General features: G+C 41.3%; 1 protein-coding gene across 1 annotated transcript; it reads right to left on the minus strand.

Annotated features, from left to right (window-relative positions):
• Positions 1-9,021: 9,021 nt before the first annotated feature.
• LOC140464572 (parvalbumin, thymic-like) lies at positions 9,022-13,541 on the minus strand. Its single transcript, XM_072559818.1, has 5 exons — positions 13,420-13,541; positions 12,817-12,881; positions 12,251-12,380; positions 10,508-10,617; positions 9,022-9,315 (listed from the first exon to the last, which is right to left on the minus strand). Exons 2-5 carry the CDS (start codon positions 12,878-12,880, stop codon positions 9,290-9,292), a joined length of 330 nt encoding a protein of 109 aa, XP_072415919.1. The 5' UTR covers position 12,881; positions 13,420-13,541; the 3' UTR covers positions 9,022-9,289.
• Between the last annotated feature and the right edge of the window lie 1,503 nt (positions 13,542-15,044).

Consider the following 15,044-nt stretch of genomic DNA (forward strand, 5'->3'; position numbering starts at 1 on the left):
ATGATCTGTATGACCTTGTTTGTTATGATCTTCCCATACTGCTCGCAAAATAAAGGTTTTCACTGTACTAAGGTATATGTGATGACAGTAAATCAAATCAAATCAAATCACTGTTAGAGATACCATCTTCCAGGTACTAAATTGAGGCTGTTTGCCTTCCCAGGTAAAGATAACATTTCAGAAAATTGGAAAATTATACCTGATGGCCTAAACAGCATTATCCTTCAATTACTTTCATGAAACAGTTTATCCTTTCACACTGCAGGTCTGTGGGAGTGTAATTTGCAAATTAGATACTTGATTTCCTACATCACAACAGTTATTACACCTCCAAAATAATTAATTTGATGACCAACGGTTGTAAAATTGCTATAGAATTGGAAGGTTTTTCTTTTTCACAATCTCTCACCTGAACTAACATGCCATGATTTGATATGGTGTCAAATTTAGCAATATAATGCCTTTAAAGGAACTTTGACTGTTTTGTTATGTTGGGTACGCTGTATGAATGCAAGGAGTTGTTAATGTTATATGAAGATAGTACAGAGATATACTGCAGTTATGTGTGCCCTCGAGTCGCACTTCATACTGAATTTCAGTCTGATCTGTAGCAGGGTTGCTTATTTCTTCTAATATGAATTCAGTTTAGTAAAAATACGTCTTTCTGCAATTAAGCATAATACAGTTTCTCAGAGATTAGGATTTAGTCTATTCCATTTTTTAAAAGAAAGACAGGCTTGCAAGCAGCACATTTCCACAAATTGCAATGAGACAATGACCAGAGAACCTGTTTTGTTACCATCGGTTGAAAGAATAAATATTTGACAAAGACTGAAAACAAGTATCTTAATTTTAAAAAAAATATTCATTCTCATGTTTCCACTGTTCTTTAATACCTGCATAAAGCTCAGTGCCAATCCAACTGGCCATGATTTGGACGTGCTGGTGTTGGACTGGGGTGTACAAAATTAAAAATCACACAACACCACGTTATAATCCAACGGATATCTTTGGAAGCACTAGCTTTCGGAGCGCTACTCTTTCATCAGGTGGTTGCGGAGTATAAGATCATAGGACACAGAATTTATAGCAAAAGTTTGCAGTGTAATGTCACTGAAATTATATATTGAAAAAGACCTGGATTGTTTGTTAAGTTTATTATCTCTTAGAATAGGCATGTTAGTTTCAGTTCTTTCATATGTAACTTTCAGAACTTTCTTAAAGTTACATTCTCAAGTGAACTTTAACAATAGGTGCCATGTTGTCTCAGATAATGCACTGAAGGTGTGAGGTGCCCTGTGTGAGACTGTCTGTGCCACAATGTTCAGATTGATTCTAACCTAAAAAAGGGATTTACAGAATCTTTTATGGATTCATGCAGTTTTTGAGCAAAATAACATGTAATTCTGCAAGTACAAATTCACCCCACAAACTTATGTGTGTGTATGTGCATGTGTATGTGAGGGGGTGGGGCATGTGTGTCACCTGTAAGAGAGTGTGTGTATGTGTATGCATGTGAGTGTGAGTGTAAAGGGGTATAAGTCTGTGAGAGGATGTGTGAGTGAGAGTGAGAGTGTATGTGTGAGTGTATGAGAGAGAGCTTATGTGTGAGAGAGGGTCTGTATGTGTGTGTGTGTGTTTGTGTGTGTTGCAGTGGGGTCACCTGTAGTGTGACATGAACCCAAGGTCCTGGTTGAGGCCATCCCCATCGGTAGCGAACTTGGCTATCAGCCTCTGCTCAGCCACTTTGCATTGTTGCCTATCCCAAAGTCCGCCTTGGAGGGCAGTCATCCGAATGTCCAAGGTCGAATGTCCCAGATCACTGTACTGTTCTCCGACTGTTGATTGTTGTGCAGCGTCCATTCATCCGTTGCCATAGCCTCTGCTCGGTCTTGCCAATATACCGTGCCTCAGGGCATCCTTGCCTGCAGAAGTATGAGATGGATAACGTTGGCCGAGTTACATGATTATCTGCCACATACATGGTGGGAGGTGCCCCCCCGTGTAATGGTGGTATCCGTGTCGACACATGACACGTCTTGCAGAGTCTACCATGACAAGGTTGTATGGTGTTGTTCAGAAAGCCGGGCAGTTTGCTACGAACAAAATGATCTATTTGAGGTTTGGTGGTTGTTTAAAGGCAAGAAGTGGAGGCATAGGGAAGGTCTTGCTCCTCATTGATAATGTGTTGCAGGCTGCGAAGAACATGGCATAGTTTTCCGGCTGCTGGGAAGTACTGAACAACAAAGGGTACCCTGTTGGTTGCACCTCGTGTCTGTCTCCTGAGGAGGTCATTACGGTTTATCACAATGGCACATCAGAACTGGCTGTCAACAAGATGGGCATTGTACTTTGTTCTGATGAGGGCATCCTTGAGTACTTCCAAATGGCCATCATGTTCCTCCTCATCTGAACAGATCCTGCATATGCGTAGGGCTTGTCCGTGTGGGATGGCTGTTTTAATATATTTCGGATGGAAGCTGGAGATGTGTAGCATCATGAGGTTATCTGTGGGTTTGCAGTAGAGTAAGGTGCTGAGGTGCCCATTCTTGATGAAGATGCATGTGTCCAAGAATGAGACGGAAACTAGAGAGTTGTCCATGGTGAGTTTGATGGTGGGATGAAACTCATTGATATCACTGTGTAGTTGTTTCCGTGACTCCACACCATGGGTCCAGAGGAAGAAAATGTTGTCAATGTACCTGGTGTATCATGTTGGTTGGAGGTCCTGTGTAGAGGAGAAGTCTTGCTTGAACCTGTGCAAGAAAATGTCAGCATATTGGGGTGAAAATTTGGTGTCAAAGGCTGTTCCGTGTGTCTGGATGAAGAACTAGTTGTTAAAGATGAAAACGTTGTGATTGAGGATAAAGTGAATGAGTTGTGTGACAGTGCTTGAAGATTGGCAGTTGTTGGTGTTGAGTATTGAGGCTGTTGCCGCGATGCTGTCATTGTGGGGGATGCTGGTGCAGAGAGCTGAAATGTCCATTGTGACGAGGAATGTTCCTGGTTCGACTGGTCCATGGGGGCTGAGTTTCTGTAAGAAATCTGTAGTGTCAAGACAGAAGCTGAGGGTCCCCTATACACTGGGTTTTAAGATGCCTTCGACATAGCCTGAGAGATTCTCACACAGGCTCCCATTGCCTGATACGATGGGAGATCCTGGTGTGTTGGCTTTGTGTATCTTCGGAAGGCAGTAGATGTTGCCTACATGAGAAGTACGTGGGATGAGGGCGTGTCGGGAACTCTGAAGGACTGGATCCAAAGTCCTGATCAATGTGTTTAGTTCATGGGTGTGCTCTTTGGTCGGATCGGCCGATAGTTGCCTGTAGTGTTCCTGGTTGTTCAGTTGTTGGTACACTTCCTTGCAGTAATCTGCTCTATTCTGAATGATGATGGATCCAACTGGCATCCTGTTAACTTCAGTTCTCATCAATGGATACTAGCTGTAAGTTTGAACAAGCTGCTGACAATGTTCTTAAAAAACATACCTCGCTCAAAGAGGCTTGAGGATTTAGTGTCAAGTCTTTGGCCTGATGCCTTGTGACACTTTTGCTCATGAAGTGCACAGTACAACGGTTCAACTAGTGAACACCCTTATTTATACCTAACCCCTGATAGAACACTCATACTTTCCTAAGTTTGGGCTAATGATTTCCATTATTACTCTTCAGAGTCTATTAAAAACCTGGCCAAATTTGATGCAAAGCAATTTTCGAATTTACTGTTAACGCTAACTGCTACTTATATAACATACATTCATCAAAATCAATTAATGGCCCTCAAGGGAGTTCAGAATAAGGTGATCTTAAATTTTGAACTGAGCAGATCAGAGGTGATGTCAGAAAATACATGCTGTTGGAAAGGATAGTGAAATTATGAAACTCTATCCTCCCCAAACATTATTGAGTTTAGGACAATTAAAAATGTCAAAACTAATCTTGATAATTTTTTTATTGGATAAGGGTGCTATTGGATAAGAAATGTGTTAAGCTACAGATCAGGCACAAAGTAACTGAATGGCAGAGCATGTCAAGGGGTTGGATGCACTCCTTCTATCAGTCATGTTAGCTCTATTCTGAAGTATTGAGACGTAGCAAACAGGAAAGCCTCAGGTTTAGCCAGGCCTATCATGAATAAATTAATTTTAAAGGTTAATTTGTCGGATATGGATGTTGTATGTAGTGCCAATCTCCAACTGCCCTTGAGAACTAGTGCATTTTCTTAGCATACCTTACCAACTCACTTCATTATTGACCTAGGAGACAGTGAGGTCTGCAGATATTGGAGATCAGAGTTGAGAATGTATTGCTGGCAAAGCACAGCAAGTCAGGCAGCATCCGAGGAGCAGGAAAATCAACATTTCAGGTCGGAGACCTTCATCAGGAAGGGCTGCCTGACCTCTTGAGCTTATCCAGCAGCACACTCTCAACTTATTATTGACCTACCCTACCACATGCTTTCCCTCACATTTGATTCTGACCCCATCGTGCCACGCAGCATTCTCAGAATAACTTGCCATTTGGCAGATATCCCAGACTTAAATGGCATCGCTTGCATTTGTTCCACCTTTAAAGACTTGTAGTGCACTTACACATGCACTTCTAATCTGGAACTGCCCAGCACAGTTCCTGAGATTTCTCTTAGACATGGCAAACCTAGGAGATCAGCATTTCATTTTGCAGGCAAGGACTTGGAATGAGAATTTGAGCCAGGAATAATTGGTTCATCTTATCAGCCCGGCGAACTTGTAATGGTATTTTGTCTTAATTTGATGCCCTTAAATTTGTATCCTCTTGTTAGTAAGCCCTCATTATCATCATGACCACCTTGTTCTTCACCCAGTGAAAATATATACAACTTTAAACAGCTCTGTTATAATCAAGACAATCCACGATTTTTCTATTCGCTCTTCATAACTAAAATCTCTCTTCCCTCTTGTTGTTTGAGTCAAGCTGATCTTCAATCCTCTCCACTGTCCTTGAAAGATATCCAATTTTCATACTTGGATTACATTTGTTAATGAGTGCCAGTCATTCATAGTTCATCGCTTCTGCTCCAAATCCTATTTGATAAAAAGCGATCACCTGAAACATTAATCCATTCTGTGTTTTAACTTCTGAGCACTGAGCTGTGTAATTCCATCTTCTGTTGATTTATATTTTGAATTTTGGTAAGACAACCTAGGACATGACTTACACAATTAATGATGGAGGCCTGGGGAATGTTGTCAAACAGAAAGAGCTAGGAGTGCAGGCACATAGTTCCTTGAAAGTGGCATCACAGGTAAACAGGGTGGGCGTAGCCATGGGCACACGTATGGGCCCCAGCTATGCCTGTCTCTTTGTTGGCTATGTAGAACAGTTGATCTTCCGTAATTACAACGGCACCACTCCCCACCTCTTCCTCCGCTACATTGATGACTGCATTGGCGCCACCTCGTGCTCCCGCGAGGAGGTTGAGCAATTCATCAACTTCACCAACACATTCCACCCTGACCTTAAATTTACCTGGACTATCTCTGACACCTCGCTCCCCTTCCTGGACCTCTCCATCTCCATTAATGACGACCGACTTGACACTGACATTTTTTACAAACTTACTGACTCCCATAGCTGCCTGGATTACACCTCTTCCCACCCTATCTCTTGCAAAAATGCCATCCCGTATTCCCAATTTCTCCGCCTCCGCCGTATCTGCTCCCAGGAGGACCAGTTCCACCATAGGGCACACCAGATGGCCTCCTTCTTTAGAGACCGCAATTTCCCTTCCCACGTGGTTAAAGATGCCCTCCAACGCATCTCGTCTACATCCCGCACCTCCGCCCTCAGACCCCACCCCTCCAACCGTAACAAGGACAGAACGCCCTGGTGCTCACCTTCCACCCTACAAACCTTCGCATCAACCAAATCATCCACCGACATTTCCACCACCTCCAAAAAGACCCCACTACCAGGGATATATTTCCCTCCCCACCCCTTTCCGCCTTCCGCAAAGACCGTTCCCTCCGTGACTACCTGGTCAGGTCCACACCCCCCTACGACCCACCCTCCCATTCTGGCACTTTCCCCTGCCACTGCAGGAACTGTAAAACCTGTGCCCACACCTCCTCCCTCACCTCTATCCAAGGCCCTAAAGGAGCCTTCCACATCCATCAAAGTTTCACCTGCACATCCACCAATATCATTTATTGTATCCGTTGCTCCCGATGTGGTCTCCTCTACATTGGGGAGACTGGGCGCCTCCTAGCAGAGCGCTTTAGGGAACATCTCCGAGACACCCGCACCAATCAACCAAACCGCCCCGTGGCCCAACATTTCAACTCCCTCTCCCACTCTGCCGAGGACATGGAGGTCCTGGGCCTCCTTCACCGCCGCTCCCTCACCACCAGATGCCTGGAGGAAGAACGCCTCATCTTCCGCCTCGGAACACTTCAACCCCAGGGCATCAATGTGGACTTCAACAGCTTCCTCATTTCCCCTCCCCCACCTCATCCTAGTTTCAAACTTCCAGCTCAGTTACTGTCTCCTTGACTTGTCCGACCTGCCTATCTTCTTTTCCACCTATCCACTCCACCCTCTCCTCCTTGACCTATCACCTTCATCCCCTCCCCCACTCACCCATTGTACTCTATGCTACTCTCTCCCCACCCCCACCCTCCTCTAGCTTATCTCTCCATGCTTCAGGCTCACTGCCTTTATTCCTGATGAAGGGCTTTTGCCCGAAACGTCGATTTCGCTGCTCGTTGGATGCTGCCTGAACTGCTGTGCTCTTCCAGCACCACTAATCCAGTATTTGGTGAAGAAGGTGTTTGGAATGATTGCCTTCATTGATCAGAGCACTGAGTACAGAAGTTGGGATGTCATGTTATGGCTGTACAAGACATTTGTGAGGCCAAATTTGGAGTACTGTCTACAGTTTTGGTTACCCTTTCATAGGAAAGCTATTATTAAACTTGAAAGGGCGAAAAAAAATTTACAAGCATGTTATCGATACTGGAAAGTTTGAGTTAGAAGGAGGGGCTGGGTTTTTTTTTCTCTGGAGCTTATGCAGCTGAGAGGTGACCTTATAGAGGTTTATAAAATCATGAGAAGAATAGATAAGGTGAATAGCCCAGATCCTTTCCCCATTATAGTGAAATCCAAAACTAGAGGGCAATAGGTTTAAGGTGAGAGGGGAAAGATTTAAAAGGAATCTGAGGGCAATGTTTTCATACAGAGAGTGGTGCCTTTATGGAATGAGCTGCCAGAGGAAGTGGTAGAGGCGGGAACATTACAACATTTAAAAGACATTTGGATAGGCACATGGATAGAAAAGGTTTTGAGGGACATGGGCCACATGAAGGCAAATGGGACTAGTTCAGTTTGAAAACCTGGTTGACATGGGCGTGTTGGCCAAAGAGCATGTTTCTGTGCTGCTTGACTCTAAGACTTTATGGATTCTTGGTACGTATGCTGCAGAAACCTTTGCCAGGGTGTGGTGGATTGGGGTGATGGGAACAGCTGACTTCAGCATCCTGAAGGACAGAGGGAAATTTTTTAAATGGCCAGTATTCATGCTACTGAACTCTGGAAGACTACAATGGATAAGGTCAGATCAAGATCAGCTGTGATGCCTCACAGTTTAAGGGTGAAGCATTAATTATTTAAAAATATACATTTTAATTCGGCAACTTTGAATCCACCCTTTGAAAACTTAATAACCTTTCAAGTGGCTCCTGCTTTTGAATCATTCATATAAGAAATGACAGAATGAAAACCTCTACTTCCTTATTATGTTATTCTAAATTCCACTTTAGCCATTATTTTGTGTCATGCTTTCCATTGCATGACTCATTATCTTAATGCCTTTTGCTTCTGTAGTTTTGTAAAGAGCTGGAAAACGTTTCATGACATCCAAAATTGGCATTGAGCCCTTGATGTCAGTTATTGCACCAATAGATATCATGCTATAACCAGAAGACTAGCTGTGGATATTATCTCAAGAGATCAGGTAATTTCAGATACAAGTGTGATTGTGGAGAAAGAACTCGTATTTACCTACTGGATTACTGCATTCTCAGCATGTCTCACAGGCTTGATATTCAATGAGGTAGTCTTTGAAGTACAATTGCAATTTACATTTTGTGATTATTAAATAATGAGCAAGTTTTCACTTTCATTTGCTATGTTTAGATTAGGCATCTTTGTGGTCTTAAATACCAGATTTAAGGTAAAAAGTGTTCTGTGGTGTGATGTGCCAACAGACAGAGAGAAGAAACACCAAAAACTTTGGAAATAAGTGAGGGGATCACCTGAACCCCAGCATTTCATGAGGAAAGGTGACAGTCGCTAAATCCTGCAGCTTCCCTTGCATCCCTCCTGGGTAGTTAGAATGAGCCAGAACTAATTCTCAAGCACATTACTGATCATGCATTCAGACTTTCATCTTATAAAGTTGGTGGAGAGAAAGAACTAAACCATTCAGAATGACAATTCGTTAATCACTGGGACTGAACAGAGGCATGTGGTGAAGTAATGGTTAATCAGATTCAAAATCACCATTTCCAAGTTATACATCTTTCTCTGATTTAACTTGAGAATGACTTTGACAATGGGACCCTGAAGTTATGGGGGGAGGTGGTGTGGTGAATTTTCAATCTCATACTGTGATGTTCCTACCCACCTTTATTTTATCAAGAGCAAATTATTCACTCCTTTCTTGATTTCAACTTCTAATGAAAGCTTAAATAATGAACAATAAATCAGAAGGGAAGAAAAAGCTTTACGTGCGTTGTTCGGATCCCTATGTTAGTCTTCATCATTTACTTAATATGTTTTATCTGTTTTCAATAACCACAGTGATTAAAATTTGATTTTAACCTTCTGTTCATTCAAACCATTAGGAATATGTGCTTCTAATCTTTCATTCATATAAGGCTATTTAAAATGGAAATAATGCTTTCAAGTCTTCCCAAACACAACAATAAAAAGAGACACAACATTCCAATCCATCCAAGGGACACAAGTAAACCAGCTGAAGAAATTATTTTCAATAGTGATCTTTATTATTTTGTGAATTTAGCGATTTGAGGCTCTTTCCACAATTAATATATCGAACAATAAATATCAATTAAACTGCACAGAAAATGCTCCGTTAAAAAGTTCCAACAAAGGAAACAACATTTAGACATTTATTCATGCCATTCAACTGTATCAAAATGTATAAATAAAAATGCATTTGCTATGTGTGTTGATAGTAAAGATGTCTGAACTGCTCAGCAATGAGAGAGTGGCCTTTTGTTTTAGCTCCTTTATGCTTTGACCATTGACTTGAACTCTGGAACATAAACAAAGGATTTCAGGATGAAGGTGTTTGAGTAATAGTCTTATACTTTCATGAAAACTTTACAAGTACGAAGTTTGAATTTGTCCCAAACTATTTGATCAATCTGAAGCATTGGCTTTTCAATAATTGAAGCTTTTAAATATATTCCATTATCATTTCCTGATGTTATGCTGGGTTGACCCAGATTTGATCCCTGGTATGTGTGGGAGCAGGGAAACAGAAGGGAGGAGTGGGGGAAAGGTGTGTCGATGACATTACAGTTTAATCAGCACCCCTCAATTAGGGGGCAGATACAATGTTAACCAGGGCTCCTATGTTCAATCACTATTTAGATGTCTTTACTGGTAAGTTCACATTTTTCTACTTACTCAGGCAAACCATTGACAATGATAAAAATCACAAACCATCAGGTTACAGTCCAACAGGTTTATTTGGAAGCACTAGCTTTCGGAGCACCACTCCTTCATCAGGGAAAGCTCTGAAAGCTAGCGCTTCCAAATAAACCTGTTGGACTATAATCTGGTGTTGTGTGACTTTTAATTTTGTCCACCCCAGTCCAACACTGGTACCTCCAAGTCACTGACAATGAAGCATTGTGATGGAGCTTGCAAATTGGACATTAAAAGATTATTTCCCTTGCTGGGGCATCCAAAGCATGTGGTCAGGACAGTGGATTGATCATTTAGGATTTAGATGAGGATGAATTTACTTGCTCAGAGTGGATGAATCATTTGAACTGAAACCCCAGAGGGTTATAGATATCCCATAAATGAGTACATTCTGGATAGAGACCAACAAGATTTTTGATTTGTCAGTAAATCAAGGTATATGGCCCTTAGGAAATGAGAAATTGAGTGGAGGTAGACGATCAGCCGTGATCACATAGGTCAGTGGAGCAAGTCTGAGGGGATGAATGATCAACTTCTGCTCCTATTTTTCTGTTCTTCTGTTCTTAACACTGAAATAAATGGCTGACAGCTTAAATGTAATAAATTGATTGAGAAATTGGCCATAAATCAAGAATCTGTTACTTCAGGGCACAAAGGTTACAAAAATAGAAAACATAAAAAAAATTCATCTCAGCTAAGATGAAATAGCAAGGAATCTAGTACTCTACACTCATACATTTATTTATTATTAAAATTCTGCAGGAAACTATATTTTGTAAGAGGGCTTAACACACCTTCAACTCCGATCTTGCCATCGTGATCACTGTCTCCAGCACTAAGGAATGCACTGGTCTCAGTGTCATTCAGTTCCCGTGCACTTTTAGAAAAGCTCTGAAGGAACAGTCTAAAACCAAGAAAAACAACAGTCAGTCACTTAAATATGCCAGTTAACTATGAATCAAAAGTAATGGATTGGGTGTACCCTGAGGTTAAAGCTTAAAGGTACATTCATTTTTATTGCTACACATTTACCATAAATATGATATTAATGGGTCATAAACAGGATAGCACACAAAATTAGTGTTTGAAGTAGTCAGACATTTTTCACGTACAATCAGTTTGAAGCCCTTTATACTGTGCAGGCTTCTTGAAAATGTAATCCTTTCCCTGTCTCATTTTATTATTAACACACCCTCAAGTCAGCAATGCCACAAGGCATCTGCCAGTGATGGAGAGAAATACCAAGATACACCAGATGTCATTTGTCACAAGCAATGCTTCAAATAATTCCAAACAAAAATACAACCAATCATCAGGGGAATATCCCCAGTAATATTATAATTTACCTTTGGATATTTTAATAGCAATTATTCTGCGATTGACCCAAAATTAGAGTGAAGCAATTAAAAAAAATTGAAATAAGTTCTCAGTCTCTATTACAGGTCACATTTTACCAATATTTATCAGTTTCATTAGACTTCTGCAAGAGTATAGGCAGACTCAGTAATTCCACATTGTCTCAGCATAAACCTGGTGCTCCCAACAGTGGTAACATGCTGCACGGCCTCCAACTACCTTGCAGCAAGAATGCAGTAACAAAGGCTCATGTGAATTTCATCTCCTGTTTGTCTTTCCAGGAATAGTTATGACTAAAAACCAAAGTGTCTTGTGACCAACTATTTCTCCAAGTTTAGAGATTATACAAACTAAATTATACATGATACAAAAATAAAAAGTGGTGGAAAAACTCCGCAGGTCTGGCAGCAACTATACTGAAAGAAACAAAGTGTAATCTCATTCTTCTAAGGCTTGGTATCCCTGGTTTGATTGAAGCTTTCAATATATTAAAAGGAACAAAAGTAATAGGGAGAGTGAGAAACTATTTTGCTAATTGTGGAATCCAGGAGTAAATGACATTGCTTAAAACTTAATGGCAGACTTCTCAAGAGTGGGGGTGGAAACATTTCTACATACAAAAGGTTTGGCAGAAGTTTGGAACTCCACTCTGCAAACAACAACTGATGCTGATTCAATGATTTGTTAATTTAACATCTGACATTGATTTTTTGTTAATCATCTGAAGATATTAAGGATGTTTAAGGAATAGTCAATTATGCATTAGGTCACAGATCATACTAGAATCTCAATGAATGGCAGATCAGGTTCAAGAAATTAAACAACCTCCTCCAGTTCCTATGTTTGCTTTCTATTATCACTTTGCCTTACCTTTAGCAAATAACTTCAGGTGAGAAAAAAATTGTGATGAGGGCATCTCCACTTCAAAAAGAAATGGATACGAAAGAATAAAGAAGTAGAGTATGTGGTGTAATTCATCCAAGCAAAATCAAGGCCATAAATGCATAGATAATGAATCTCAACTATCTGCATGTGTGTTCCAAGACGTTCAAGTGTGTTTGTGTGTGTGTGAGTGCGTATGTGTGATAGATCAGATAAACAGATATGATGAGATCAGCAATGAGTATTCAATATGCAATCTATCAATAGACACTGTATAGCAAAATAAAATGGATTCCTACTTCAGCTCTTCCACTTCAATGAACCCACTACGATCCTGGTCAAGGATGTCAAACACTTTAGCAAGGTCATCATCCGACTTCTTCGTCAAGCCGCTAGTTACAAAGAATGTCTTATGATTGAATGTAGCGGCTATTGGGAGAGAGGGAGAGAGGAAAAAGTTGTAAGAGAAAGTTATGACCAAAGAACCTCTTCCACCAATTAATCCCTGAACCCCTCTTTGCGATGGAACCAATTTCCCCATCGCATTAGCCCCACAATTTCAGAAAGGCATTTTGAAATTCCAGGTTTAGCTCTTCTTCGTTAACTGTTAATGTTTTAAGATGGCATGTTTCCTATGAACTTGTTTAGACTTTAACATATTTCAACTACAGATTTCTAAAGGAGGATATAAACTTTTTTTTTAACATGGAGTCCACTTCAGAATAAGGGATCCACCCCCACGAAAATATTCTTGCTAATGTTATTGAGAGATTTCAAAATCTTTTCTTTGAAAGAACATAACTGACGAGGAACTAGAACCATTTCCTAGTGTCCAGCTAAGCATGGGAAAAATGAAATACTTCACCGGCACATTCAGAGACGGCCTTCTCGATGTCTTTAGCTTCCAATACTGAGGTCATCGAAGCCATACTGGAAAATAACAATGAAAAGAATCAGTCACTCATTGCTTTCGCTTGTGCATCCCCTTTGAGCACAACATGCTCTCTACTTAATAAAAGATTCCTGTCTACACCTTCTTATTAAGTGTCCGGTTATGTTTTTATATGAATGGGATTTGGCAGCACCGTATCTCCACCTGCCGAGCGGATTCTTGCTCCAAGCCGTCTTCTCCGTTCCACTTTTCTTGGGCAGGGTGAGCAATACTTTCCTTTCAGTGAAGAGGAGATCGAAGAACGGTCTCGCACCACCCAGGGAGGATGGATGGTCAACTTTTAAAAGTTCCACTGATATGCACCGATTTGCACGGCTTCCCTACCGCCAAGTGTCCAGCGTTAAATTAGTTCTGGCATTCCAAGGCAGCGAGAAGATCAGCTGAAGAAACTACGAAGACCCAAACAGCGATTTCTGCCCCCTCTTCTAGCAGCGGCTGGTTCCTTAGTTGTTGCATGTTTTGATTTCGCCTTGAAGAGACCTGAAGGAAGATTGAGAGGAGTCTGGTACAACTCACCTGTTCGGTGGATCTTCTATCCTTTTCAAAGGCGAATCAGGAGGTGAAGAGAGCAAGTGCAGTGACCAGCTCGAATCTAAGCTGTTCTTTATATACCTTTCAATTTGCAAGACGTTTGCAGAATTGAAATTTCATCGTCATCACAGCTCCTTGAACACGGAGCAGGGATCAGTGTCAAATGAACTTACCAGCTAATCACTTTCTTAAACCTATTTTTATCTGAACAGAATTTATATTTAATAATGATCAATAATATCACAACTCTAGTGATTATTCCTGAAACACTAGCGGGGCGGGGGTCTCTGTATTTTCGCAGTTGTTGCAAGAAATTAAATACTGTTATTGCAAACGGGTAAACAAATCTTGATGGACACAAATGGTACATGCATTAGAAATAAACGTTTTTTTTGGGGTACAGCAGTACAGAAGTTGTTACATCATTCACCATTATGTTACCCAAACATGGAGATTTACAGCTCAGCGGGAGATCATTCGGCCCATCTTCTCCACGCATTATAGAACCTGTCCTTTCTTCCAATTTTAGTTTGTAAATGCGATTAGTGAGACTGAGTTGGCTTAATCAGCAGTTGAGTTGCTTTATGGCTCTTCATGACAATTTAATTGGAGTCATAGATTTATATAGCTCGAAAACAGACCCTATGGTCCAGCCAGTCATTGCCAAACATAATCCCACTTCCCTGCTCCTGGCCCAAAACCTATTTATTCGTGTATTTATCTAAGTGTCTTTTAAACGTTGTAACTTTGCCCCCATCACATAGAATACTACAGCACAGAAAGAGGCAAGTTGGCCCATAGGTCCTTCTGTGAGAGTTATCCAAGTAATCCTTTTTATCTGCCCTGGAGGTATTGGTGTTTTATGGTTAACATCCATGCCTCTGAACGAGTAGCTCTGTTTTGAGTCCCACACCAGGACTTGATGGCTGATGAAGGTGCACCCACAATATGGCTAAACAGGTTAGGTGTTTAACCTGTAAATCTTTCCAACAGATGCCAATGGTAAGGTAGGGGAGAATCCAGGTCAGCCACATAAAGAAGATAATTTTTGTTTAATCCTTTCACAGGATGTGGACATCACTGGCAAGGCTAGCATTTGTTTCCCATCTCTAATTGCCCTTCTCAATGAATAGGAGAAAGTGAGGAGTGCAGATGCTGGAGATCAGAGCTGAAACTGTGTTGCTGGAAAAGCGCAGCAGGTCAGGCAGCATCCAAGGAGCAGGAGAATCGACGTTTCGGGCATGAAGAAGAGCTCATTCCTGAAGAAGGGCTCATGCTTGAAACGTCGATTCTCCTGCTCCTTGGATGCTGCCTGACCTGCTGCGCTTTTCCAGCAACACAGTTTCAGCTTCTCAATGAATACAGTGGCCAACTAGGCCATTTCACAGGCAGTTAAATAAATGATATCACTGTGTATCTGGAGTCACATGTAGGCCAGACCTGGTAAGGAAAACAGATTCCCTCCCCTGAATCAGATGGGTTTTATGACACTTGACGAGAGCTTTGTGGTCACCATTACTGAGACTAGCTCCCACAGTGGGACTCAAATCTACATCCCCAGGTAGATAGTCTAGGTCTCTGGATTACTAGTCCAGTAACATTACCATTAT

Source organism: Chiloscyllium punctatum, chromosome 40 (assembly GCF_047496795.1).
Source record: "Chiloscyllium punctatum isolate Juve2018m chromosome 40, sChiPun1.3, whole genome shotgun sequence".
In the NCBI taxonomy this organism is placed as follows: domain Eukaryota; kingdom Metazoa; phylum Chordata; class Chondrichthyes; order Orectolobiformes; family Hemiscylliidae; genus Chiloscyllium; species Chiloscyllium punctatum.

Excerpts from the sequence above, each read along its gene's own strand:
- LOC140464572 (XM_072559818.1), bottom strand. The coding sequence starts at position 12,880 with ATGGCTTCGATGACCTCAGTATTGGAAGCTAAAGACATCGAGAAGGCC. Across the intron at positions 10,618-12,250 it reads ATTGAAGTGGAAGAGCTGAA|ACTGTTCCTTCAGAGCTTTT; the intron begins GTAGGAATCCAT and ends TCTTGGTTTTAG. Across the intron at positions 9,316-10,507 it reads TGGCAAGATCGGAGTTGAAG|AGTTCAAGTCAATGGTCAAA; the intron begins GTGTGTTAAGCC and ends TTTATGTTCCAG.